General features: G+C 45.8%; 2 protein-coding genes across 4 annotated transcripts in view; one reads left to right on the top strand and one right to left on the bottom strand.

The window, feature by feature from the left end:
• Positions 1–557: 557 nt before the first annotated feature.
• The window catches only part of LOC108159611 (putative polypeptide N-acetylgalactosaminyltransferase 9), a 64,615-nt gene continuing 39,002 nt past the window's right edge, over positions 558–26,170 (bottom strand). For 2 of the 3 annotated variants that reach the window (XM_017293065.2, XM_033391700.1), the window contains 6 exons: positions 9,204–9,422; positions 7,266–7,408; positions 7,093–7,183; positions 6,843–6,953; positions 2,468–2,575; positions 558–2,409 (listed from right to left, as the gene is read on the bottom strand). In XM_017293065.2, coding sequence (XP_017148554.1) covers positions 2,248–2,409; positions 2,468–2,575; positions 6,843–6,953; positions 7,093–7,183; positions 7,266–7,408; positions 9,204–9,422 — 834 coding nt within the window. In that variant the 3' untranslated portion in view covers positions 558–2,247. Of the gene's footprint in view, positions 2,410–2,467; positions 2,576–6,443; positions 6,546–6,842; positions 6,954–7,092; positions 7,184–7,265; positions 7,409–9,203; positions 9,423–26,170 lie in introns of all 3 variants that reach the window. The other variant, XM_017293066.2, reaches the window with a different exon arrangement.
• LOC108159613 (imaginal disk growth factor 6) lies at positions 22,480–24,302 on the top strand. Its single transcript, XM_017293067.2, has 3 exons — positions 22,480–22,707; positions 22,875–23,450; positions 23,521–24,302. Exons 1-3 carry the CDS (start codon positions 22,560–22,562, stop codon positions 24,171–24,173), a joined length of 1,377 nt encoding a protein of 458 aa, XP_017148556.1. The 5' UTR covers positions 22,480–22,559; the 3' UTR covers positions 24,174–24,302.

Below are 26,170 nucleotides of genomic sequence, written 5' to 3'. Positions count from 1 at the left end.
CTGCTCAAATGAAATGAAAAGTTAAATCAAATAAATGAATAAACAATAACTTAATAACTGTACCTGGTGGAATAAGAGGAGGGAATCGCGCCAAAGCAGTTTGTGGCCGGAAAGGGTCTCGGCAAAAGATGACTACGGGGGAAACAAGAAAATCTTACCCGGCCAAAGCATGGTGCTAGAGGGACGACGATGTCGGTAATGTATACACCTGCGAAGCACTTACGTCGGAAAAGTGAGGGAAAACTCTGGCGTTAATGCCTAAGCATGGCAAAATAGTTCAAATTGGCTCGGCAAATATAAAACAATCAATGTCATACTTTTGGGTGGCGACTAAGTTGTTGCTAATTTGGTAAGAATATTACGTTGCAACGTAGCTGGTACGACAACCAGTTAGCAAAGTTTTCGACCAGCTTAGTTTTGTCAGTGGCCGTAGGGGGCGCCACAGCATGCATGTTTGGAATCTATTTGAAATCTATTACATATTTTCTTTCCGGTATAATCGGATCTGATTTCCAAATCTGATGGAATGCTTAATATTTAATAAAATAAACCGGAAATTTAGTTTACTTTCAAATAGTTTATTCATAACTGCATCTGTTGCCTTGTACAATTTCGATTCATTACTACACATTCACTACGCGCTTAGTACATTATTCTTTAAGGTTTAAGTTAAAAAAACGTTTCTCGACCACTTTCTATGGCTTCGGGGTTTCGTACGCTAAATTGTAAATGCCGCCTGTGTGATGTGAAGCGTTTTGTGTGAAAAATAGCAAATAAAGATTCGCATGCATTCCGTAGAAGCGTTGCATCCACCAATTCTGGTTAGTGGTATTTAGTGGATGCTATGTATGGTATGGTATGTGCGCTTTAGTCTCGAATAAAACAGTATTTAATCCATAGTTATGTACACATTCTGCAGGATGCGATATGAAATTGTACAGTACAGTATATACACAGTCGCTGTGATTGTGACCTAAACTAATGCTACAGGAGTAGCATCGCATGTTCATCGCATGTTCGATGAACGATTGCGATATATAGTATATGGATAAGTGTGTGTCCGTTATAAGTAGAAGGCACTATGCACATTCGCATTAATTAACTCTAAGATTTGCTCAGATCATCTGATATCTGTAGTCTGGAAACTGATATTGTAAGTACTACTACAAGCTGGCTGTGTCCAACGCATAGGATATGTTGTCGTCTTGAGAACTAAACGAGCTCAACAAAATAAAAACCTACAGATACACAAGAGCAAAAACTAAACATCTAAATATACAATACATAATTTGGCATAAGGCGTCTCCAGCGCACTTTACAAATAAAAAAAAAAAAACATAAACTTCATCGTCTCGCCTCATCGAGTCGTACATAAAAATAAATAAGTTCAAAATTTTGGTGTGCCATCTAAAGATAATTCTTTCCATATAGGTGCAATATAGGAAGGAGTAGGTAGGTAAATAGATAGGTGGTAAGTGGGAATGCTGCGGGGCGGGGCGTACAATACAGGCAAAACAAAGGCTATCACCGAATGCTTTCCGACCTAGACTCTTAGCCTAAAGCTTAAGCACTAGACACATATTTGGAATGGGGCTTTCGTAGAGCCATTTGATGACAATATATAAAATTCATAATTCATAATCTGAAATCGTAGGATCGTACGCTCTCCGTTGGATCATCCAACACACTTTCCATAAATTGTGCTAAACGTTTACAAATGTAAATGCAAAAATTGCGCTACGACTTCTTGTTTTTCTTTTTTGCCAGCACTTGTCTTGGCTTGATTCTAACCTAACGGCCCCAAAGTCATGCTGACTTTAGGCCTTCAAAACTTATAGCTACTGTACAGCAGTCGTTCTCTTTTTTTGTAAGTGTAAGTGTCTGTTCGTCTGTATGTCTATCTCTCTGTAGATCTGTGTGTGTTTCTTATAGCTATGTAACATATATTATGTTGCTTGGAAACATATAAATTTTAATCATATTTATATAGCATGGCAAACTAATGCTGATGACAAACTCCCCCATTCTCCCTACATTTTCCTGCGTATTGCACATGCCTGGAATATAATAGGGGAAAATCTATTCCAACTCCTGTTTCCACTCTGACTCCACTTTCCAATACCGCTTTTGTTGCTGTTTCTGTTTCTGTTTCTGCTGCTGCTGCCGCTGCTGCTATGCTCGCCTGTCTCGTTGTCGATGGCGCTGCGAAGTGGGCAACAGGACGTTGCCCCTCGCATAGAAGTAGCCTCACAATTTGGAGCTATCGTAGCTCTCCAGCAACCATTCCTGTCGAGTCAGGGACTGGCTGCATTCCTCCATGAGCAGCTGGTCCTTCTTCTCGCTGATGGACAGACACTTGCCGGAGGTGCCGTGATGCAGTTGCTTGGTGTTCTCACGATATGTCCAAAACTGAAATGGAGCTTCGATTAGTTGGGTGTCCCATTATAAAATATCCCTGCAACATCACCTGATTTCCCTTGCCGCCGTGGCACGAGTAGAGTATCACTTCCTTGCCGGCATAGTCTAAGCAGTAGTCGTCGCGTCGTATTTCCCCCACCTTGCTCAGCATCCAGTACTGCAGGGGAACGGGAGAAGGAAAGGGATTACATTAATATAAATTGCGATGGATGCGGATGCGTGGGTCTGCCAATTGCCAAGCCAAAAGTTTTTCCAGCACTACAGGACTACAATCTCACATCTTATTACAGATTAATGTTTTATTCAACTAAATGCCAAAAAGCAGCTCTGTTTCTGTGTATGTGTCTTTGTGTGATTGTGTGTGTGTGTACTTAAGGTTCTGTCCACTGCATGGGTGCGTCTGTGTGAGTCTGGTCATGATTATTTATAATTTGAACCACGTTGCCAATTCCAGATGGCAGGGACCTCGGAACCAGGCTTCTGAATCCCGTTCTGATTCTGCGGCCCGCTGAAAATGCCTTTGTTTGCCCTGCCCTACAGCCCTCATTCCCTCCCACACCTGCTCTCGTTGGTAGGTCGTGACCAGCCGCCATTTGGTGTTGCTACCATTTCCGTTTCCGCGCCTGCTGTCCATACAGTCTCCCTTCCCTCCCCTTCTTTATTCGTTTTATAATGATGCCAGGACTGGAATAATGATGAGCCGTTCAATGGTGGGGTGGACGGAGGTGGCCCCCATTGAACGGATAATTACAGTTATTGTTTTAACAGTCGACTTTCAGAATTTGAGTTTCTTCAAGTATGTCGCTTTCGTTACAGTTCCCCCTTCGTTCGGGTAGAATGAGCGGAAATCCCTCCAAAGATTTCTACAAGAGCTGTCTTACAGTTGTGTCACGTAGGCTTCCCAAGGACGCTTCTCCTCCTTGCGGATAGAGAACTATCTACTTCATATTCATCCTTGCTTATTGTTTTGTCCTGGCATCCACCCACCCACTACCCCACTACCCCACTGCCCCACCCACTCCCTTGTCACCCTTGGTGTTCGCGATTTGCATTTCTTTTCCATTTCCTTTCCCCCATTCCGTCATGCCTTCATTGCTTTCCCTCTCTGTGTGCGTGATGCGTTTTTAATTACATTTTTTGCATGTCGTTTTATATTTTTCTTTTTTATCTAGCGAATATTTTATTTAGCTCTCTTTATACCCTCGAAACGGGGTAGTATGATTCTGAGTCCATGTTGATACATAAGGCATATGGAACAACCTCGGAAAGAGCTTCAATGTTGAAAAAAACCTAGTCTCTTGCATTGCCCTACAGTTTACTTGACCTGCAAGGGTATCTAGCACTTTCGAACGCAAGGGCTAGCTTTCCTTTTTTTTGTTTTTTTATGCTCTCTCGCTGAACCAATTTGTTTTCTGCCGGCACACAGATACTTCGCACTCCGTACTTCGTTCTCCGTGCTCGTATTTGTCCTGGCCCAGTCGCGTTCTCGATACCCTTGCTCATGGCCGGAGCTCTTACATTATGTGGACATTCCGCCAGTGGAAGAACAAGTTTTAGCCTCCTTGTTACCAGATTCATATCCTTTGACGTATTCTCCTCACGGCCAACTGCTGGCCGGTGCACATGCAATCGCTACGATATGCAAAATTAAAATTTTCGAAAAAAAACCACGCCTCCGTGCTCAAACGCCCACGAGTTTAGGCCCGCATTTTCCTTCCGCACTTTTTGCGACTGCTTTGCAAATGTTGATTATTTCATTCGCAGCCGCTTTTCCAACTTGGATGCGGTTTCTATTTTGTTGCACTCTCACCATTTGTATGTGTGTGTGTGTGTGTGTACATGGGGAGGCGCGGTGAATGGTTGTAGGCGTGGCGAACGCCATTGTAGTTGTTGTTTGCTGCCGTCTGTCTGGGACGACAATTTCGAAGCGAGGCAGCGCGACGCGTCGGTCGGCCAGTAGAACGGGGTCAACACTTTCCCCCCATTTAAATGCTGAATATACCATAGCTTCACGCAAACATTGGCACAGTATCTGTGTGTGTTTGCGCCCGCGCTTGTGTGTGTGTGTGTGTGTGTGTGTGTTGTAAAGGATTCTATTGTCTGTTGCAGTTCATTCGCCTGTAGTTTGGTCTGTTGCCGAGTTGTGTGGGTCGCCCTCTGTTGCTTGTTAAGTTGTCAAAAATTTTTGTTTCTAAATCGGGTTTTTTGTTTGTGTTTCTTTCGTGGACCCTCGAATTGTTGGTGAAGCAGTTCTGCTGTTGGAGAAATTTCAGGATTTTTCTGTTGTGATTACAATAGTTGTGTTGGTGTTGTTATTGTAGCTTATCCCATTGCTGTAATTCTAAAAGCAATGCTTTTTGAAGAGCCCTTTTGAAGTTTAATGTTATTGAAATTATCGTTATTGTCTGTCAAAGTTGTTGAATTTCTGAATTTTGTTGTAGTTTTCACAGTTGTAACTGTTTTTGTTGCTCATGCGCGTGCAATTTGTGTCGGTTTCTCTATTTTCTTTTTGAAGTTTCTGTCGATGGCAGTCGTAATTGGTGTTTTTGCAGCACCAACAGCAGCAGCAGCTCTGTGTGCTGTTGCAAGTGTTCTCGTTAGTGCTTTTTGTAACTGTTGTTGTTGTTGTTGTTGTTGTTGTTGTTGTAACATCAGTTGTTGCCGCACAACACGACAACTAAAAATCAACCTCTCAGCAGCTGAAGCCAAAGCGATGCAAATGATTTATCATTCAGAGTTTTATTTATGATTGCGTTTTAATTAATTTCTGTGTGACATGGCATAAATCGACCAAAAATACCCTCAAATAAGTGTCTGTCAATGTGCGTGTTCGTGTGAATGTAAATGTAAATGTAAGTGTGTGTGTTTTATGCGATTGTATCTGATTGTATGTATCCTGTAAAACTGTTAAATTGTCAATGCAATTTTTGCCTTGGCTTGGCAACAATTGCGGATAAATACCTTCACTTATGATATGCAAACAAATTGAAAATTGTAAATTGAATATGAAATGCTTTCACTCCACATCATTTTCGATACGATACTAAAATTTATTACACTAGCCACAAACTCCGTCAAAATTAGTGCTCAAAACCGCAGAACTTTCACAAGGATAACAAAAAAACAAAGGAAAAAATACAGTTATTGTTGTCAGCTCTTATAGAGGATCCACTTTTGAAATACCTTTCGGCGGAGGCACAGGCACCAAAAATCAAAAAACCAAATAAGGAAAAACTTTCCAAACGTAACAATAAAATCAAGATTAGATCGGAATATAAAATAAGTGGGAATATTAGGGGTTGGGTTTCATGATTTATCAAATAATATTTCAAAGAATATATGATTTTTCTAAGGTTGTGTTTAGGTTGTACTTTAGATGAGTATGGCCTAAAGATGATTTCAGGTATAGACATTTGGTAGCAATGAAAGTGATTTTTAGAGAGTGTTTTCGTCTTCTAGTAAAGACATTGTTTTCTTTTCAACAGATAAAGTACTTAGAGGCTATATGGGGGTTTAATCTAAACCACTTTTCAATTTAATAATGATTAAAACGTACGGATGGATCCCAAAAAATCTCTATAGCCTTGATTGCTATAGAATCTGTAGGGATTCTATAAGGTTTTCATCAAAAATTCAAATCGAAATTCTTAGAAAAATCAGAGATATTAAGTGCATGGATTAATAGAGTTCCTGAACCTCTTTAGTGGGATTATTCCATGATGATGATGTGATATGATGTGACTTGGAGGAGCGGGAGTGTATTGTCAAGTGTCAATTGGATGTGGGTTTGGGTTTGTATTCAAAAAAGCAAGCAGAAAATTAACAAAACGAGAAGCGGAAAAGCACTCAATAAGCGCAAAAATCAGGAAACAGGAACCGAAGCAAAACACCAACAAAACTCAAATTTCAACAAAGCGGAAAACAGAAAAGTAAATGTTAAGAGAACGAGGTGGGGCGCCGGGCAGCCGTCAGGCGGGCCGCCTGGTCGCCGCCTATGCCTCCGTTTCTGGCCGGTATGTGGATACCTGATTTCCTCCTTGGCCGTGACACTGATACACGGAAACGGTGGCCGCTTCTTGGTGCCTTTCCTGCCCATCTAGGCACATGCCCGACGCTATGTTTGATATCTGGAAATTAAGTTTATGTAGAGTTCATAGAGAGTTCAGATCGGTCTGAGACCTGAGAGCTGTTCAAAGCAAAGGATCAAAGAGTCTTATAAAATCTTAGAGTTGGAGAGAATGCCACCACATTGCCAGATGTATATATAGAGAGATATTAGTTTTGGACATAGTGTTTAGTAGCAACGAAGTGGGAGTACGGATCAAAGAGGTTGTATCTTTCGGTTTTCGGTTTACGGTTTTCTTGTGCTTCTTGAACGGAGTTTGTGACGGTCGCAGGGCTGCTGAGATTGTTGCAAAACAAACCTGATTGCCGCCCTGGCGATGGCAGGGATAGAGGCCTACGGCCTTCTTCTGGTGCTTCTTTCCGGTTGGAGAGTCCAAGCAGGTGCGACCGCCATAACCTAGGTTTCTTATCTGCGAATTGGGATTAATATCGTGTGGGTTGGAACCAGTTTTCAGGGTTAGTGTTTCAGTTGATGGGTGTGGGGTTGGTCCTAGGGATTGGGGTTTGGGGTGGGGGTGTTGACAACACTGGGGAAACCAAAGGACTTACCTCGCCATGGGCCACCGCATCGCCGGGTATGAAGAGCTCGGGATAGATGTTGTCCAGATACCACTTGAAGCTCTTGCACTGCAGGTCCTCCCTGGGATGAGCATTTGGGATTGGGATTGGGATTGGAATTGTATTTGGGATGAATTCTTGTTCTCATCCTCCGCACAACTTACCGCAGTTTCTTACGATCGCTGACATCGCCCCAGTCGCCCTTGTCGTTCCCGATGCGATGGTAGTAGTACTGCGAGTACTCATCCATCCAGACCTCCGCCAGTCGCACCGAGTTCTTTCGCAGCACATTCACGCCCGAACGCCACTGCAATTGGAGGGAAAACAGAAAGTGGTGAGTGGACTGCTCCATGGCCTCCATAGTTTTCCCAGGAAAGCGAGGGAAAGGTAAAAGATAGCATAGGGAAAGGCATGGCCAAGGCAAACGCAATCACTGAACGGGCGGGCGGGTGCCGGAGCCAGAGTCAATGGAAATATTTGGTCAGCAAACAGAACAGAGCAGAGTGGAGTGGAGTGAAGTGGAGGTAGAGCAGAACAATGCAGCCAGAGCTCTCGACGATGTCCAGGTCCAGATCCAGGTCCTAGGAGTGGCCATGAAGAGGCGCAGCAGCAGCAGCAGCAGCAGCAGCAGCAGCAGAGGCAGCAGGAGAGGTGGACAACAAAGCCTAATTACCTGAATGAGTGGCTTTTGCTTAGTGGCATTATGTAAGGCTTCTGCTGGTTGCTGCTGCCTCAGCTCCTGCTCCTGTTGTGGTTGTCTCTGGCTACCTGGTCCTTGCCTTCACTTCACCTCTTTATTGCCCCTTTACCACACCACCCCCACCTCAGACCTCATGGGCATTGTCCGCCTGTTGTGTGTCTTGTTCTGTGTTTGTGTTTCCCTGCCCCTGTGTATTGTCGCTGCTCGTTTCATGTTGCCAGCGGGAAAGCAGAGCCGTGAGAGGACGGATGGGGGAGGTGGTTGGTGCAGCAGTGGGTGTGGCGGATGCCAGGACTGAAAGATTTAGTGCTTTGCACCTGACGTTTATTGAATTTGCAATGGGCTGTCGCCACAATCGATACCCAAACGATAAATGTTTCGATCTGTTGCTGTTTCTGATGGAAACATGTCTATAATTTATCGATAAATGTTATCCGAAACAATCGAACGATTACTATTCATGAACTAGAGTACATATTTACTACTAGGAATGTGTTATTGTGCGAAATTGAATATCATGTAGCTCTTTCCATTAGTGGTCCTCTGTTCTTCTTCTCTCTCTCTCTCTCCATATCTCTCTTGTTTATCGGCAACTTATCTTGAGGACGAAACTCCCTGGGGATTTGGACGTTCGGGTTCGGGTTAGTTCCACTCCGAGAGCATGCTTTGAAGCTCTGTGTGTTGCGGTATTGACATCCAAACAGTTGCCAAACTTTTGTCAAGCGTAAACCGTTGATAATTGAAGCAGCCCCAAGAGGCAGAGGCAGTGGCAGTGGCAGTGGCAGTGGCAGTAGTTGCCAGCAAAAGTTGCTGGTAAAGGAGGACACACATGGCAAAGACAGCCACAATGCATGTCCATGTCGAGGTCCCTCCATGTTGCTGCTTTGCGGCTGGCATTGTGCAAGGCCCGAGGAGTGGATGGGGAAACGGGTAGAGTAGACTATGTGGTGGTGGTGATAGTGGGTGTGTTGGGTGTGTCGGGTGTGGGGTGTGAGCGGCGGGTATTGGGACACTGTTGACCAAACACGAACCTCGGCTAGTAACTGGTCCTGAGGCTGGCCACACAAAGCGATGCCGAGCACACAAAACACACAACACACAGCCATACAGCACGTGATGTTGTGTAAGAGTTTTAAATTCTTTTGGTCTTTCCCCCAGGCATCAGACTCACTTCCATACCACTCTACATAGGTATCCACCTCTAGGTCGTTAATGAGCAGTGGGAGAGACTTGGGCAGTGGGTGTTGATGGGTTGGATGGTATATCAATATTGGTTTTGGCAACCACTGCCATTCATTGTCCAGCAATTTCTGCCCCTCAGAAACAGATGTACCGACCGACAGATTGCCATTTCCGTTTCCATTTCCATTTGCGATTCGATAATTGACCGAATGGCACTTACCTTATAAGGGGAACGCTTGCGGAAGATGTGGCCCACATGGGAGCAGGGCACAATCTCCAGCGTGCCGCCGCACATCCAGGTCTTGAAGGACAGCTCCAGATTCTCGCCGCCCCAGATATCGAAGCCAGAGTCGTAGGTCCCCAGGCGGTTGAAGTACTCCCGGTCTATCGAGAAGAGCCCACCGGCCATCGTGGGGGAGTACACGGGCTCCGCCGTGCTCTGAAAGACGCAAAAAAAAAACATATAGCATCGATGTGAGTACAGTTGGGAGGTGGCGAAAAGGCGTAGGAGAAATTTCATTTCACTAATTGATACTCTCAAGCGGAGGAGGCTCTCGCATTCCCGTGCCACAAGTGCCTTGCACCTGAGCAAACTTTTGCTCAAGTACCGCACCGGGCATGGTACCGGGGAGGGGGTGGCAACAGCCAGGGCGTTCTGTCTGTCTGGAAGGGAAGTCCCTTCTCTCTTCAAGCCCTCTCTCTTTCTGTAAGGAAAAGTTTGCTTCTGCCTTTTTTGGTTACTCTCTCAACAGCTTGCCACAAGAATACTTGAGGCTACGTTTTATTTAGTACAACATTTTCACTCTCCTTCTCTCTTGCTCCCTCTCTGGCTGCCCTTTCGGCTATCTCTTTCACACTATTTATCTGGTTTTCCGGCACAAAATTTTGGGTTGTAATTGAATACTTTGTCCAGAGTCCTGGCTGCAGTACTGGTTCCTGTTCCTGTTTCACGCCTGCGCCCCCTTTGGGGCAACGAATTTCTGCATTTAATTGGAGAATTTCATTCCGTATTTCATTGCAATTTAATTTCAGGAATATTCTCGATTTGTTTCGACTGCCAGGAGCAGCAGCAGCAGCAACAGCAGCAACAGCAGCTGTTTGTCCGCTTGCAACATATAAAATAAAATAATTAAAAATAAATACACTTTGCAATGGAGGAGGGTTTTCCTTTTGTTGCATTGTTTCGTAATTTGTTATTGTTCAATGGAAAGCCAAATAAAAAAAGAAACGAATCGGGGAAAATGGCATTGAGAAAAGAAAATTTTGCGCTTTTGAAATGTCTTAATTTGGATATTTATCGGGTAATGGAATTGCCATCTAGACGAACAAGGAATGCTGAGTGTTGAGAAATAAGTCGCTTATAAGTCTCCCCCCGCCTCCGCTCTCTCTCTCTCTTGCTCTCTGTCTCCCACAAAAAAGGGTATTAACAATTATGCAAGTGCTTTAATAAATTAAGTTCCCGCATAAATTATGCTATCTCTATAGATATTTATTGTGATTGCTTTTAATTTTATGGTTGGCTTCGGGGAGGGGGGGTGACATCATAATAATAATTTCCATTATTATTAAATTATGCGAGAAATGTGCACACAGTAATTGTTGTGTAAACGCGCCATGTTGCAAAGGTCAGAACGGTGCTGCTGCTGCCACACAGCGGGGCAGCGACTGGTAGGGGGATGGGGAGGGAGAGAGGGGGCCCAAAGCCAACCGATACAATTGCAGGCAAAGTAATTGAGTTTCAGGAGGAGACACCAAGCGAGACAAAAAGGTTGACGACAAACGTAAAGCGGAAAACGAGAAAATAAATGAAATTGTCACAGAGATGGGTTAAAGGGCACTCGCCGACCGGGAGTGGCAGTGGGAGTGGTAGTCGGAGTGGGTGGCAACTAAAAATGTGTAACATTAAGTCAACACGAAGAAGGAGGCAAATCCGGAGAGATATCTGGCAACAGGACAACAAAGTGAAATCTCCGAACGCGACAAGTGCCATTGTGCTTTTGGGGCAGCAGCAGCAGCAGCAGCATCCCAGAGGGGAGGGCGGGTGGTGAGGCAGGAAGGAAGACGCGGCCGGCCGTCGGCAAATTCGCAGTGTGACATTTAATAAACGCCTGAAACAGAGCTTCTCCGAAAAAAGTGTGGCAGCTACAAGGACGGAGAACAGATGTGGCAGGCAAAAGCGGATGGGATGGGGCACCCAAATATGCGAAAGGCAAGCAGGAGAAGGCATACGGGATAAAGGGACACAGGGCGGACATGCGGGCGGCCATTTTATTTTTTTTTGATTCGTTGCCACCGGAAGTGACGGAACAAATAGCAAAAGTGAAAAGTGAAGGCGGGGGCGGGGCCGGAGGCTGTGGAGGCTGTGGCGGCTGTGGCCGTGGAGGCAGAGACCGCTTGCAGCATGTGAGTATAAAGAGAATCCTTTTATTGTTATAACCTGCACACGCACTCCTGCCTCCCTGGAGAGCCTCCCCCTCTACCGCTCCTGTGTATCCTTGTTGTTTTCCGCCTTCGCCGCTCAGAGGAAAACGCACATGAAAAGGGAGAAATATTTGTACATGAACAAAAAAATAGAGTTTTCGTTCTGGGCGAGAATAAACCGAAATGAAATAAAATGAAATGCAGCTCTGAATAAATAAATAAATGTACAGGGAAATATGAGTGAATCATGTTGTTGCAGTTGCTGTTTCTGTTGCACACTCTGTTGCAGTTGCAGTTGATGTTTGTGCAACTTTTTGCGTTTCCGACGGTTGGTTCCTTCTTCTTCCTGCTTTTCCGCCTGAGCTCCCCTCCCCCCCCCCCCCCTGGTCAACCATTCGTTGAAAAATAATGCGGCTTAAATGATTTAAAAGCAGAAAAACAAACAAACAAAGAGACAAACAGAATTCTTATGCCCGAATGAATAATGCTGCAGTGCGTGGCTTGTGGCGGGGGCGTGGAGCGCAGAGCGGAAAACCAATATGAAAAGTTGCGACCAAAGTAAAAGGAAATTAAACAGCGATAAGCAGGGGATGAAGAGTGTTGTGTAGTCAACGTGAAATCCCCAAGAGATTTAACCAGCAGATTGTCCTGATTGAATTCGCAACATTATTTCCTCTTCAGCAGTAAATTATTTTATTTATTTTTATACCCGATACTCAAAATGAGTATTGGGGTATATTAGATTTGTGGTAAAAGTGGATGTGTGTAACGTCCAGAAGGAATCGTTTCCGACCCCATAAAGTATATATATTCTTGATCAGCATCAATAGCCGAGTCGATTGAGCCATGTCTGTCTGTCCGTCTGGCCGTCCGTCCGTCTGTCCGTCTGTCCGTCCCCTTCAGTGCCTAGTGCTCAAAGACTATAAGAGCTAGAGCAACGATGTTTTGGATCCAGACTTCTGTGATATGTCACTGCTACAAAAATATTTCAAAACTTCGCCCCGCCCACTTCCGCCCCCACAAAGGACGAAAATCTGTGGCATCCACATTTTTAAAGATACGATAAAACCAAAAACGCAGAATCGTAGAGGATGACTATATGTTTTAGAGTGTAAAATCTCAATTAGATCGTATAATTATTATAGCCAGAATCAAGAAAACAATTTCATTCTTTCTCGCTCTGTTTCATGTACGAAAATCTGTGGCATCCACAAATCTCAGAGACTATTAAGGCTAGAGTAACCAAATTTGGTATCCGCACTTCTGTTAGATCTCACTATAAAACGTATATCTCAGAATTTCGCCCCACCCCCTTCCGCCCCCACAAAGGACGAAAATCTGTTACATCCACAATATTGCACATTCGAGAAAACTAAAAACGCAGAATCATAGATAACGACCATATCTATCAGATTGCTGAATCTGGATCAGATCAGATAATTTTTTTAGCCAATAGGAACAAATCAATTTGCAGTGGCTACGCAGCGCCCGACGTCACGCTCAGACTGATTTTCTGTCTCTCTCGCACGCACTCTTTGTCGTGTCGTTTAATATTAGCGGCGTCTGCCGGAGGAGAGCCATACTGACTTAGTATCGGGTATAACTGTAGAGTTGCGGTGTCCGCAGCAACTCACAACGTTCCCCCTCGTTTTAATTATGCAAATTATTATGTTTCATGTAAAAACAGCACCATTCAAACGGAAACAAAAGCTTTGTTCTGATGGAAAGAGGTGCAACAAAAGTCAGAAAAGGGCTGTGGAAAATCGACATAAAAAGGGAAAAATTAATCAATCTTCGCCAATCGAACAAAAGATGGTCCACAAAGGAATAGAGTAAATCAATTTTCAAAGAAAGCCTGAAAATTTTCATTGAATTGCTCGTTTATTGGCATTTCTGTTTGGGCCATTTATTAGGCCATAATCCCGCCAGTTGCGTTAACTTGGCCAACTCCTCAAGTAGCTCACAAAGTAAAAGATTCATGGGGCCAAAATAAATCAATTTTCTGTGGCAATGGCATAAACAAGTAGCTACAGAAGAAATAGAGCTTAAGATGACAAAATGTCAAAAGTAACTTGGGCACATTTTTCATTCACATTCTCCGAAACAGACACAGGGTGAGGTTCCTCTTTGGACCATTTTTGGATATCAAAATAAATCCTATGGCATTCATAATGCTTAAGGAGTGTGACACATTTCACGATGCTGAATGGAGGTGTTCCAGAGGATGCCATTGCGGTGGCTTCACTTTAAAGTCGCTGGAAAATGGGCCAACCTGCTGAGGAAACCCCCTCCGAGGAGCCACATTAACATCAAATAAAACAGTCACGTAGAGGGGCGGCAGCGGTGGTGGTGGGAGGCACCGAAAAAAATATGCCCAGGAATATCGTAAATGTCAGGAGGCGCCTCTTCAGAGGGGTGGTGACTGGAATCTCTAGAGCCACCCCACACACCAAGTGCCGATGGGTCTCTTAGCGCACAGCAGGCAGGAAGGCAGGCCCCGCAGGAGCCGGCAGGCAGGCGAGGATAATGTTTTAAAGATGACGGAGGCCGGATAACGAGTATGGGGATACCCTTCGGCAGGTGGAGAATCTTCAGAGAGAGATATATTACCAGGAAATGTACTATGTATCGTCATTGTTTCTCCTCGAACCTTAATTTAATAGTCACAATATATTTATTAATCTATTGATCAATTTCGGGATTCCCAGCGCGATATTAGACAATAAGTTCCTTAAATAATACCCAGTGCCCTCTCAACTACACTAGGGCACGGACAATTCGGTCCGCCTGCCCTTGGCCAGTCTCGAGCTGATCGTCATGCAACCCACATGTACATATGCACTTTCCCTTTCGTTTACCAATAATTTGCAATATACATATGTTTATATCGAACCTGCTCGACTTTTCATTAAGCTTCAGCATTCAATACCTATAAAATCTATATAATAATCGCTCGAGTTGTGTATTTTGGGCCGAGATGAACTCCCTCTTGCTACCCTCGAAAACCGTAGATGTAATGCTTGACGAAATAAAGAAGATGTTTTCGGTGAGAAGGCCTGACGCGCGCTACGCTCCCGAAAAAATACGGGAAAATGCAAAGCAGAAAAAATGAATATACTATAGCGCGCTGCTTGACATAATGTGAAGTTGGCTTTGAAAAGTGCTTGCCGGGAGACGCCTCCGCCTACGGAAGCAGCAGAAACAGCAGCAGCCGTCACCACACACTCTTACACATCTGTGTATGAGTATCTGTGTGTGCGCGTGTGTGGCAAAGTGGCAACTTAGCGGGGCAACTTGGAGGGTTTTGATGTGCTCGACTGGGTATTTGCATTTTGAGTCAAGCACCGAAAAGTCTCGCAATCTTCGTCAAAGTTAATAGTTGGAGGAGTGCTTCAGGTCAGACTTCAGGCTGCAGCCACGAGGATGTATCTTTGAGCTACAATTTGGCTTATTGCACGAGTGTCTGCAGTGGCAGGGTGCCGTTGCAGGATGCAGGAAATCTCGTGTCTGAAGTTTTGGTTCCTCCTTCCTCTTAACCCACTCAGCAGCATCCGGCGGGGCCCCGAATCGGCGGGGCTTCTCAGAAGCGTATTTAAATGTTTAATGTAGCATGCCACACACACAGGTGGACTGAAGCGGTGTCCGGGTTGAGGTAAAAGTAAAAATTAGCATAAAAAAGTTGTTTCAGTGCTTTGGTGATTTTGCTTTGATTACCGGTTCACTGGACTGTTAGCAAATGCTTAACGTTCCACTGACCCCACCCCCCGCACCCCTTCCACCACACATATAAGAGGGAAGGCAGGGACGTAGACTCCTACGTAACCCACAGAAGGGATGAAATCTTTCTGCTAACATCCCCTTTTTTGAGGGACACCCCCTTCCACCTAAGCCCCTGCTTTACGAGGGGGGGGGGGGGGGGGCGGAATCATAAAACGCAGCAGCGATTTCCAGGCGCGAAAGCGCGTGCACAAAACTTTCGACATTTTTAGTACGCAGCGCATCCTGCCACAAGGACCTGGATCCCCAGATCCCCAGGACCAAGTGCAATAAAAACTAAAGTGCAACTTTGCGTATTAAGCAGTAAAATCTGCGCCAGGGAAACGTACACCAAGTGACGGCAGATGCGAGAAGGAGAAAGCAGGAGAGGCGGCAGCTTAACTGTTGGAAAATTAAAAGAAAATGGTCGCCGGCAGCCAGAGCGAAGCCTCTTGACATCGCAGGACCCTCCGTCCCGTCTACATCTCTCCCACTCCAGGCCCCCTAGGATATTACTAAATTACGTTGTCAAAATGGCGGAACACGTGCCTCGCGCTCCGTGCCTCGTGCCCCGCTGGGCGGCAGCAGCTGGAGGAGGCGTGCTTGACCCACCCAAGGACGTTTGTGTTTGTCGTTGTGCAAAAATTGTTCGCTTATTTAATTTTCTGCAATGTTATTTAAGTTTTTAAGCTGACGCGCAAAGTTTGCCCCTCCCCCCGCCTCCTCTTGGCCATGCCCTCGGAATGCTCAGCATATTTCATGGCCTAAACTCTCGGGGGCGAAACTGATTACACGATTATCCGCCTCCAGGCAGCAGCAGGGGTGGAGGAGTGGGGTGGGCGGGGTGCCTATAGTGTGCTTCAATCAGCAGGAGGAGCACGTTTTCGCTTGGCCTTGTCCGCATCCGTGAACAGAGAACAGAGACCAGAGACCAGAGACCTGATGAAACTGTAATTTTTGGCCATGCGAAAAGCGCTCGCGCTCAATTTCCATAGTTTGTGGAAGAGTGGCAGTGGCCTGAAGATGATGAAGCACGGGAGGGACTTGCGGTAGGTAATAGGTAGCAACTGGAGCAGTAACTGCCGTCCAAGTACGTGCTTACTATCAGTTGATGAGCGAATATGGAGCGCCCCCCGAAAGTGCTGCATAAATTATGCAATTTAACAGAGCTTCGTTGCATGCAAATATCCATTCATCCTCGAAGCAGTTAACGACAGAACTATCCCTACATTCTACAGCCATTTCCAGGGATTGGGCAGCACGTAGTGGAGAAATCAACAGGAATAGCAGGGAGAACCCTGATCAAAAATACTATACCCTCCCGTTAATCGTAGCCCACTTTTTCCGGGATATTTAGGATGCAATTTAAAGTGTACCCCACATCCATTAGGTGGCGTAAATGGGGCTTAAGACATATTCCCCGAAAATATGATGCTATGCAAATGAGAGCCGCTCCCGTTTCGGTTGGGTAAACTGGCAATTTGCAGCGGAGCTTGGGGTCCGCTCCGTCCGGTGCTAACCAGAACAAATGTCCCGAGGATATCCCCTCATACTCCGCCTCCTCCTCCTGTGGGTTCCTGCATGGAATATGGAATGGCAGCTAATTAATAATACGGAATGGTGCTTCCGGCAGCAGTGCTTTCAGGCTCCGAGAGATGAAAACCAAACATGGCTGCCGCTTCACAATTTTCCAATTGCGTGACGACCACGACGAGGATGCAGATGTGGATGTGGATGTGGATGCAGATGCGGATGAGTGCACTGATGATGATGGTGATGTTGGAGCCTGAAATTGGTACAAAAATCTATGGCTTCGTAAAGAAATACATATACATGGATGTATGTATGTGTATGTGTATGGAGTCATCTATCTAAGAGGAGGGCCATCGGGCACATCGTTTGCTAAAATTGCTTAAAAATGAACCCCGTTCCGACAGTTGATGGATGGGCTGGAGAATTTGGCTCCCAGCCGATCCCATCCACCCCATCCGTTCCACAACTCTCATCATTCGCCGCTAAGTGCTTGCCACGAGACGAGAGGCGTTTGCTGCTGCTGCTGCTGCTGCTGCTGCACGGCTTGCAACTATAAAGAGGCGGAGCAGAGTGGGTGGGTGGGTGGCAGGCACAACGAGTGCCAACGAAGCTTTAAAAATTTCATATCTATTTTTAGTGCTGGGGCTCTTCTGCTCTTGTGCTCTTTTGCTGCTGCCTTTGCTTATTTCCATAGTTATTTTTCATGCATTTTTACAGCACTACCACACACACACACACACACACACACACACACAGGCATATCTACTGCTTTTTGATGTTTGTGAGTACCCTGTAATTCTGAACCACAATGGTATATTCTGTGTAGATTTTATCGGGCTTCCAGGTTCTTTCCAATCTTGAAATCCAAAAAAAAGGAAACATTTTTGAATGCCGAATCTGCCTATTATTCGGCAGAGCAAAAGTGGTACTTACTCAAATTACCTTACATTTACCTGAGGTGACCGTTTTACACGTACATACATACGTACATATACATATACATATATACACGACTGACTAAGGGCCGGCTTACACGCACGTAATGTTTTAAGCACACAAACGCAATCGAAAACAGTTTCTGCGTGCCGACCGAGTAAAATGACTAAAATCATACGCGTAGAGTTTACTCATTGCGTTTTTACTCATAATCAATACGATCGTTGTTGAGCCGAAGCCACCGACACCCGAAACACACGAAACGAAAACAAGCATCAATAAACTAAGCGAAGGAGGCCGCAAAGAGAGGGAGAGTTCGCGTGGTTTAAAATCAGCAGCGATCGTATGTACTCAATGCAAAGAGAGTTTCTTCGGGTGATTATCATGCATGATCGTTCTTGCAATCACCTAAAGCCGATCTCTGATATGTACATACATACATATCTTATTAGGGTATATCCTATAGTCATAGCCCTCGACTGTAGTGTTGCTTCTTGGTTGTTGGTTTTTTTTATACCCGATACTCAAAATGAGTATTGGGGTATATTAGATTTGTGGTAAAAGTGGATGTGTGTAACGTCCAGAAGGAATCGTTTCCGACCCCATAAAGTATATATATTCTTGATCAGCATCAATAGCCGAGTCGATTGAGCCATGTCTGTCTGTCCGTCTGGCCGTCCGTCCGTCTGTCCGTCTGTCCGTCCCCTTCAGTGCCTAGTGCTCAAAGACTATAAGAGCTAGAGCAACGATGTTTTGGATCCAGACTTCTGTGATATGTCACTGCTACAAAAATATTTCAAAACTTCACCCCGCCCACTTCCGCCCCCACAAAGGACGAAAATCTGTGGCATCCACATTTTTAAAGATACGATAAAACCAAAAACGCAGAATCGTAGAGGATGACTATATGTTCTAGAGTGTAAAATCTCAATTAGATCGTATAATTATTATAGCCAGAATCAAGAAAACAATTTCATTCTTTCTCGCTCTGTTTCATGTACGAAAATCTGGGGCATCCACAAATCTCAGAGACTATTAAGGCTAGAGTAACCAAATTTGGTATCCGCACTTCTGTTAGATCTCACTATAAAACGTATATCTCAGAATTTCGCCCCACCCCCTTCCACCCCCACAAAGAACGAAAATCTGTTGCATCCACAATATTGCACATTCGAGAAAACTAAAAACGCAGAATCATAGATAATGACTATATCTATCAGATTGCTGAATCTGGATCAGATCGGATCATTTTTGTAGCCAAAAGCAAGAAATCAATTTGCAGTGGCCACGCAGCGCCCGACGTCACGCTCAGACTGATTTTCTGTCTCTCTCGCACGCACTCTTTGTCGTGTCGTTCAATATTAGCGGCGTCTGCCGGAGGAGAGCCATACTGACTTAGTATCGGGTATAACTGTAGAGTTGCGGTGTACGCAGCAACTCACAACGTTCCCCCTCGTTTTGTTTTTTTTTTGTGCTGGTTCTGGTTCTCGTTCTGGTTGAGTGTGTTGTGCATTTTTACGAGCATTTTTTAATAAATCATGCGCCACGTAAGCGGACTTTCATACACAGGATACATTTCTCCAACCGTCTCCTCTCTCTTTTCCTCTATGTGCTTGTGTGTGTGGTGTGTGTGTTGGTTTTTGGGCAGGCATCGCTTGAGTGAGTGATTTGCATATGTTGCTTGTTCCAGGGCTGGCAAGCCACTGCTGCCTCTTTCTTCTACAAAAATGATGCAGTTTTCTCCGCTCGAGTCGAGCGAATACTCTGCAAGCTCCCAGTTTTTGTAGGGCTATAATAATACTCTCAACCTGGAGCTATACAAGTTGTGGCATTCGCAGAAAGCATTCTCATAATAGTTGCCTCGATATGGGTGAAGATCGAGAGCCGTAACCAGAGCCCTGGTAACGTTTATCTCTCGCTCCCCTCCCGCATTCAGGGCACCAAAATCTTCCTCTTCCTCCGCCCGTGGGTTACGCCACCCGCCCGAAAAGGGCAAAAGGCACAAATCACTTTTGCAGGCGGCAATGGGCACGCCCCTACAGACCACCCATCGAAAGGGTCGTTAGTTCTGGGGTTCTGTTCTCCCTCCCTCCCCTTTTGAAACGAAAAATGTTTACAGCTTTGTTGTTGTTTTAGTGTTTGCTGTAGCCAGAGGAGGCCTAGAGGGGCGTGGGGGATCCCTCGTCACTCTCCATTGGGTGCGAATTAATACACTTGCGGACTCACGAGGAGGTGGGGGGGGTAAGGAATTGCAGTTCGAGAGGCCGATCTTGTTTTTGTTGTTGTTTTTTGGTTTGCGGTTTGGCCTTAACGAGTAGATAGGGAAAGCGGGGTGGCCAACAAAGTTTTCTCTGTTTTCTGGTGTGTATTTTCCCCCACCCCCCACCAATCCATCCCTCCGCTCTGTTGTTGTAGAGTGTGCACATGGCTTAATATGCAAAAGTTATGGCTGAAGCGAAGAGAGAGGCATGCCACTTGTGGTCTTTGGTTCTCTCGCTGAAAGCCAGCTTAAATTGGTGGTTTATTTTTAATAATATTTTGGAATATAATTAATGGCAGCCAAAAGGCAGCCAGACAGCGCATCCGCCAGCCCACTCGACAGTCCACCTTGCAGCCAGACGAGCGGAGCTTGGCAAAAGTGTAGCATACTTTTGGGGCTGCTCGTAAATATCACCCGCTGCCGGCAGTCGACCCAGTATCTGTGCTGCGTGTGTATCCTGTTAGAGTGTGTGTGTCTGTTGGCTATACGTTTAATTAAACAACGGCAGCTTTCAACTCGATATAACAACAGTATTTTAGGAAGAGAAAGGAAGCGCAGCGCTGCATTGCCATGACAGTCTCTACAGAGAAACCGCGCCAGTTCCTGTCCCTTTCACAGACTCTCTCTCCACTGCCAACTTTTGTTACAACATTTCAATTAAAAGTTAAACGTACACGTAATTATGCGGACTACAAGCAAAATGTGTAAGTAATATTCCGCCTTTGCTGACTGGGTCCATGGCGAAAAATTAATTAACCAAAATGCTGAGAGCAAAACCACACAAAAAAGAGGGAAAGCGAGCGAAAAATAAAACAAGGAAAAGTCACTTTGACCCCAAAAGAGTGGAAACCCCGAAGAAACAAAAATATAACTAAGGACGGTGAACCTTTGCGCTCTTTTGGTTTTTTTTTTCACTTGATTATATTTAAGTGAAACCTCTACTTTGGTCTGTATTAAATTTAGGGGAAGACTCCCCCTAAGCTTTGTCTCCTTGTTATATTTTGGAGGAACCCTCTGCTTTTCTCTCTATTATATTTTTTGGGGGAACCGCTCGTGCATGTGATTGGGTTTTGAAGCCAGCTGCTTGCCCCTGGGCATGCCCCAGCATCAGCTTAACCCCATTTCTCACTCTCAATTCCATTAAATTAACACCCACACACATACCAGATGTAGCCACAGACGTTACCAGACCCACGTCAAGAGATGAAAGCGAAACTGCTAATTGATTAAGTACTGTATTTAAATTACGCAAAAATTGTTGCCTACAATCAACAAAAGAGACAAACAATGTGCCAACTTCCTATTGGAAAACCTTTTATCGAAAAAATTTCGCATTCAAATCAACTCCCAGATGAGGAGGAAAACAGGAGAAACAGAGGATGGAGCGGAAGCTAGAGAAAACGCCAATACCATTTTGGATTCACTGTAACATTCTCGATATGCCCATGAATTCCCAAACAGATATTCAAAAGCGTAAGAGCAACAGGGACGGGCAATGCTCTAGACACGAGAGGAATGCCAGAGAAAAGGAGCGCAGGACATCAGAGGAGAGGAGAGCAAGTATAAAGAGTGGAGAGGAAACTAAATAAATGAAATTGATGGAGCACACACTTACTCACACACACGCACGCACGCACACACTCACCCGAGCATACCACATGAATTATGAAGCAGGCAACAGAATTCTATGTAAATTTGGAAAGCCGAAGATGTGAGACCCTTCGTTTGAAACTCACCAGATATACAACGACTTTATAGCGTCCCTCATACACAAACATCCAATCAAAATCATAAGCGCCCTCGCTGCAAGGGTGTGGCATCAAAACGTATCAGCTCTGAATAGGATGATATTTAGGGAGGGGAGAGGGCATCAACAGAGGCAAAGTGGATTGAACAGCGATTAGGCAAACCAAAACACAAGAATTATGCACAAAACGAAGAAAGAACCAGAACTATAGAAGAGCAGAGCAGAGAAGAGAAGACAGAAACATCCCAGAGCTTAGGGCAAAGCTCAAACACACACACCAAAACGAGACCAAGTGCCGATAAGAGCATCAAAGCAAAGTCAAGCAAAGGCAAAAGCAAAAGCAAAAGTAAAAGCAGAGCAGCAGCAGCAGTAGCAGAAATCTGACAGAATTAGAGAGCAGCAGCCGCAGAAGCAGAGAAGCAAAGGAGACAAACAGAAACAACAAAGCAAAACTTTTGTCGAGACAAAAGTAAAGTCGTAAAAATTTAAACACATTCTGTGAAGCGATGCCCACTCGATTGTACTGAAAATTAATAGTACAGTGGGACCAAACTAAAACTAACGAAGTACATAATTTGTACAAAGTATAAACTCTAACTTAGTTCAAGACAACAAAAGAAAAAACTACTTCTACGACTAGTGTATGCCTCAACACTGAATTCAATATCAAGTCCCCACTGTATGCATTTCAAATGATTTCATTTGAGCCTCGCTTTGTTTATCAGCTTCACACTTTGCTCTCGGCAAGCAGCTTACAACAACAAACACGTCGCCGCCTACAACCCAACCTTCGCGATGCGTCGCGACGTGGAGCCGAGCCGAGACGTCCCGTTCCAAGTCGAGTTTCAGTTCCAAGCGAGCACTTGAACGGAACACATCGAATCTGAATTCAAACCTGAGTCTGAATCCCCCCCGAGCGAGAGATGATCAAGACATTGGCTATTCTGGCGCTGTCGCTGTGCCTGGCCAGCGTGGCGCTGGCCGTGAAGGTGGGCCAGCAGCAGACAGGGCCCCAGGTGCCCAAGAAGCACCTCGTCTGCTACTACGATTCGGCGAGCTTCGTTAAGGAAGGTGAGTGAGCGGCTTTGATATGTTATGTAATACCCGTTGTGAGAAAAGATGAAAACGAAACTGAAAACAAGCTTATCACCCAATTCCTCAAATCGGTTAGCGTTGTGATAACCTTCCTCTACTAAAACCCCCTTCAATCTCTAATCACGCATCATTTTTTTGTGTAGGTCTCGGCAAGCTGGTGATCGATGAGCTGGAGCCGGCGCTCCAGTTTTGCGACTACTTGATCTATGGCTATGCGGGCCTCGAGCGCGACTCGCACAAGGCGGTGAGCCTCAACCAGCAGCTAGACCTCGATCTGGGCAAGGGGCTGTACCGCACCGTGACGCGCTTGAAGCGCAAGTACCCCAACGTGAAGGTGCTGCTCAGCGTGGGCGGGGACAAGGACATCGAGACGGACAAGGATGCCAAGGAGCTGCCCAACAAGTATCTGGAGCTGCTCGAAAGCTCCACGGGGCGCACTCGCTTCGTGAACACCGTTTTCTCTCTGGTAAAGACCTATGGCTTTGATGGCCTCGATGTGGCCTGGCAGTTCCCCAAGAACAAGCCAAAGAAGGTGCACAGCGGTCTGGGCAGCTTCTGGAAGGGCTTCAAGAAGGTATTCTCTGGCGACTCGATTGTGGATGAGAAGTCCGAGGAGCACAAGGAGCAGTTCACAGCCCTGCTGCGCGATGTGAAGAATGCCTTCCGTCCGGACAATCTCCTGCTCTCCACCACCGTTCTGCCAAACGTTAACTCTTCGCGTAGGTACTCCATAAATCTTTTCAAAAGAAAGATCTATCAAAGCTCTCCTTCTTTCTGTCTTCTTCTCAGTGTTCTATGATATCCCCGCTGTGATCAACTATCTTGACTTTGTCAATCTCGGCGCCTTTGACTTTTTCACGCCCCAGCGCAATCCCGAGGTGGCCGACTACTCCGCGCCCATCTACGAGCTGAGCGAAAGGAATCCCGAGTTCAATGTCGAGGCCCAGGTCAAGTTCTGGCTGCGCAACAGCTGCCCCGCCAGCAAGATCAATGTGGGCGTGGCCACCTACGGACGCCCCTGGAAGCTCAGCGAGGACTCTGGCGAGACGGGTGTGCCGCCGCTTTCCCATGTGGAGGATGAGGCTCCCGTGGGCGCCAACACCCAGATCCATGGCATCTACAGCTGGCCCGAGGTGTGCGCCCTGCTGCCCAACCAGAACAACGCCTATTCCAAGGGGGCCAGTGCACCGCTGACCAAAGTCCAGGACCCGGCCAAGCGCTACGGATCGTACGCCTATAGGGCGGCGGACAAGAAGGGCGAAAATGGGATCTGGGTGAGCTACGAGGATCCGGACACGGCCGCCGACAAGGCCGGCTACGTGGTCAAGAACAATCTGGGCGGTGTGGCACTGTTTGACCTCTCTTTCGATGACTTCCGCGGCCTCTGCACCACCGAGAAGTACCCCATCCTGCGGGCAGTCAAGTATCGTTTGTCCAACTAAACGAAGATGATTGATTGATTGAGCCCAAAGTAAAGCTTTGTCAGACAGAAAATTAGAGCTATCAATGTATCTATATGTGTCGTAAAATAAACAGAGGGTGTTGCAAGGGCATTCCCATTAATTGCTTGATGATGCCACATTAACATATGCACAATCCCCCGCCCCCATATAGACACCCTGTCTATCTAATTATCCGCCTATCCATTTCTCATTCTACGCGGGCACAGTCGTCCTGTGGGAGCTCCTCCTCCATTCAGCAGTTGCTATGGCACCTCCTCTTTCACAGGGCTTCAGGCTTTCATCATTGTGCTTCGATGAATAGCCAAAATCCAATTGACTTTGACGGAAAATCTGTAATCGGCTTCATCATTAAAGCAGCCCAGAGTGCCGGAGTGCCAGACTCTGGCCACGTCCTTGCCTCAGAGGAAACCAGCCCCGACCCGACCACGGAAGGCCTTGAATTGACTGCTCAACATTTGTCACTGGAGCGAAAACGTCGAACATTTTCGCAAACGCAGCAGATACAAAAACACACACACACAGATACAGACACAGATAAGGTCGAACGCACATGGGGAAATTCTGAAGGACTAGCTCAATGTTAGGCACGATTTCACAAGAACAACAGAGAATACAATGAGAGAAAGCCTAGAATAGGAAGTCGAAGCGTGGAATACCCTTGAACATGAATGCAGAAGAGATGCTTCCCAGTAGACTGCCAGCGGATGCACCCTCTCCTAGGAAGGGCAGACCAAAAAGGAAGGGAACGAAGAACAGCCCCGAAAAGCAGAACAATGACAGCGCAGACAGAGGCACAAAAGGACTCTCGACAGCAACAGCCATGAGAACGCACGCATAGGCAATCAGAATGGTATAAACCTGAAACGAGAGCGAAATGAAATGAAACGTGCAACGGGCCACGATGAGAACTTTCCTCTTCTCCCACCCTCTATCTCTCCCGCTCTCTATTGCGCGCTCCCCCAACACTCCCCCGTTCGCTTAGGGTATTAGGAAAGCATTTACCTTTCCGCACAGGCCCCATTACACATGCATATAAGCGAGGGACGAGAGTACGACGACAGCCTAAACCATTTTTAAAGGTAAACTCTGTCTAGAATATTCCTTTGCATTTGCCATTTGCCATTTTCCACCCAGAATCCGAACCAGAAGCAAACCCATACCCAGTGCAAGGGTAAGGTACAGGGGGAGAGGAGGTTGAGGATTTGGCACTTTAGGCACTCTTCTTTATAGTATGTATATTCGGTCGCTCTATGTATAGTTAAACGCTTTGGCCAACATTGCGTATGAGTGTTCTGTGTGCTCTGCGTGCCCTGTGTGTGCCAGCCGTGAGCTGTTGAGCACGCATATTGCGCATACGCCATGGCATGGCATGGCATGGCAGGGCATCGCACTGCTCTGCTCTGCCCTACCATCGAATACGTTTTTTGTCGGTGCTTTCCTTCCTTCCCATTTTTTCTGATTTCTTTTCTCAAATAATTGGATTAGTGTTTCAGCGCCCTCAGCAGCAGCGGCGGGTACTCCATTACTCCTGCTGCTGCTCACCCTTTGGGACCCCGTCATATGGATATGAAATTGTTTGTAGTTTTATTCCAGATTTTCCCTCTATGCGGGGATTAGTTTACACACATACACGAAGCACACATATCTGTGTGGGTGTATATGGCATTATATTGCCATGCCCAAGGCGGGCAAACGAAGCGAATTAGTTTTTATTTTTATGCTATTTGGTTCGTTCCTTAAATATTTAAATTTCATTGCCATCTCTCGCTCTGGAATAAGTGCAAAAAGCAGCGAAGCAGAAGTGAAGGAAGTCTGTGGAAGGAAAACCTTCGGAGGAGGCAAACAACTTTCACAGCAGATGTACATTAAGTTGTTTAAAATGATTAACTGTTGAGGATTTCGATTTGGTAAATCGCATTTGATTGATTTGATGGAGAGGCAGGCCGGCAGGCGGGTGAAGCCCGTTGCCGGATCGA

Source organism: Drosophila miranda, chromosome 3, assembly GCF_003369915.1.
Source record: "Drosophila miranda strain MSH22 chromosome 3, D.miranda_PacBio2.1, whole genome shotgun sequence".
Taxonomy (NCBI): Eukaryota; Metazoa; Arthropoda; class Insecta; order Diptera; family Drosophilidae; genus Drosophila; species Drosophila miranda.
Note: the sequence above shows the minus strand (reverse complement) of the source record. Positions and strands in the feature narration are given on the sequence as shown.

Excerpts from the sequence above, each read along its gene's own strand:
- LOC108159613 (XM_017293067.2), top strand. The coding sequence starts at position 22,560 with ATGATCAAGACATTGGCTATTCTGGCGCTGTCGCTGTGCCTGGCCAGC. Across the intron at positions 22,708-22,874 it reads GGCGAGCTTCGTTAAGGAAG|GTCTCGGCAAGCTGGTGATC; the intron begins GTGAGTGAGCGG and ends TTTTTTGTGTAG. Across the intron at positions 23,451-23,520 it reads GCCAAACGTTAACTCTTCGC|TGTTCTATGATATCCCCGCT; the intron begins GTAGGTACTCCA and ends TCTTCTTCTCAG.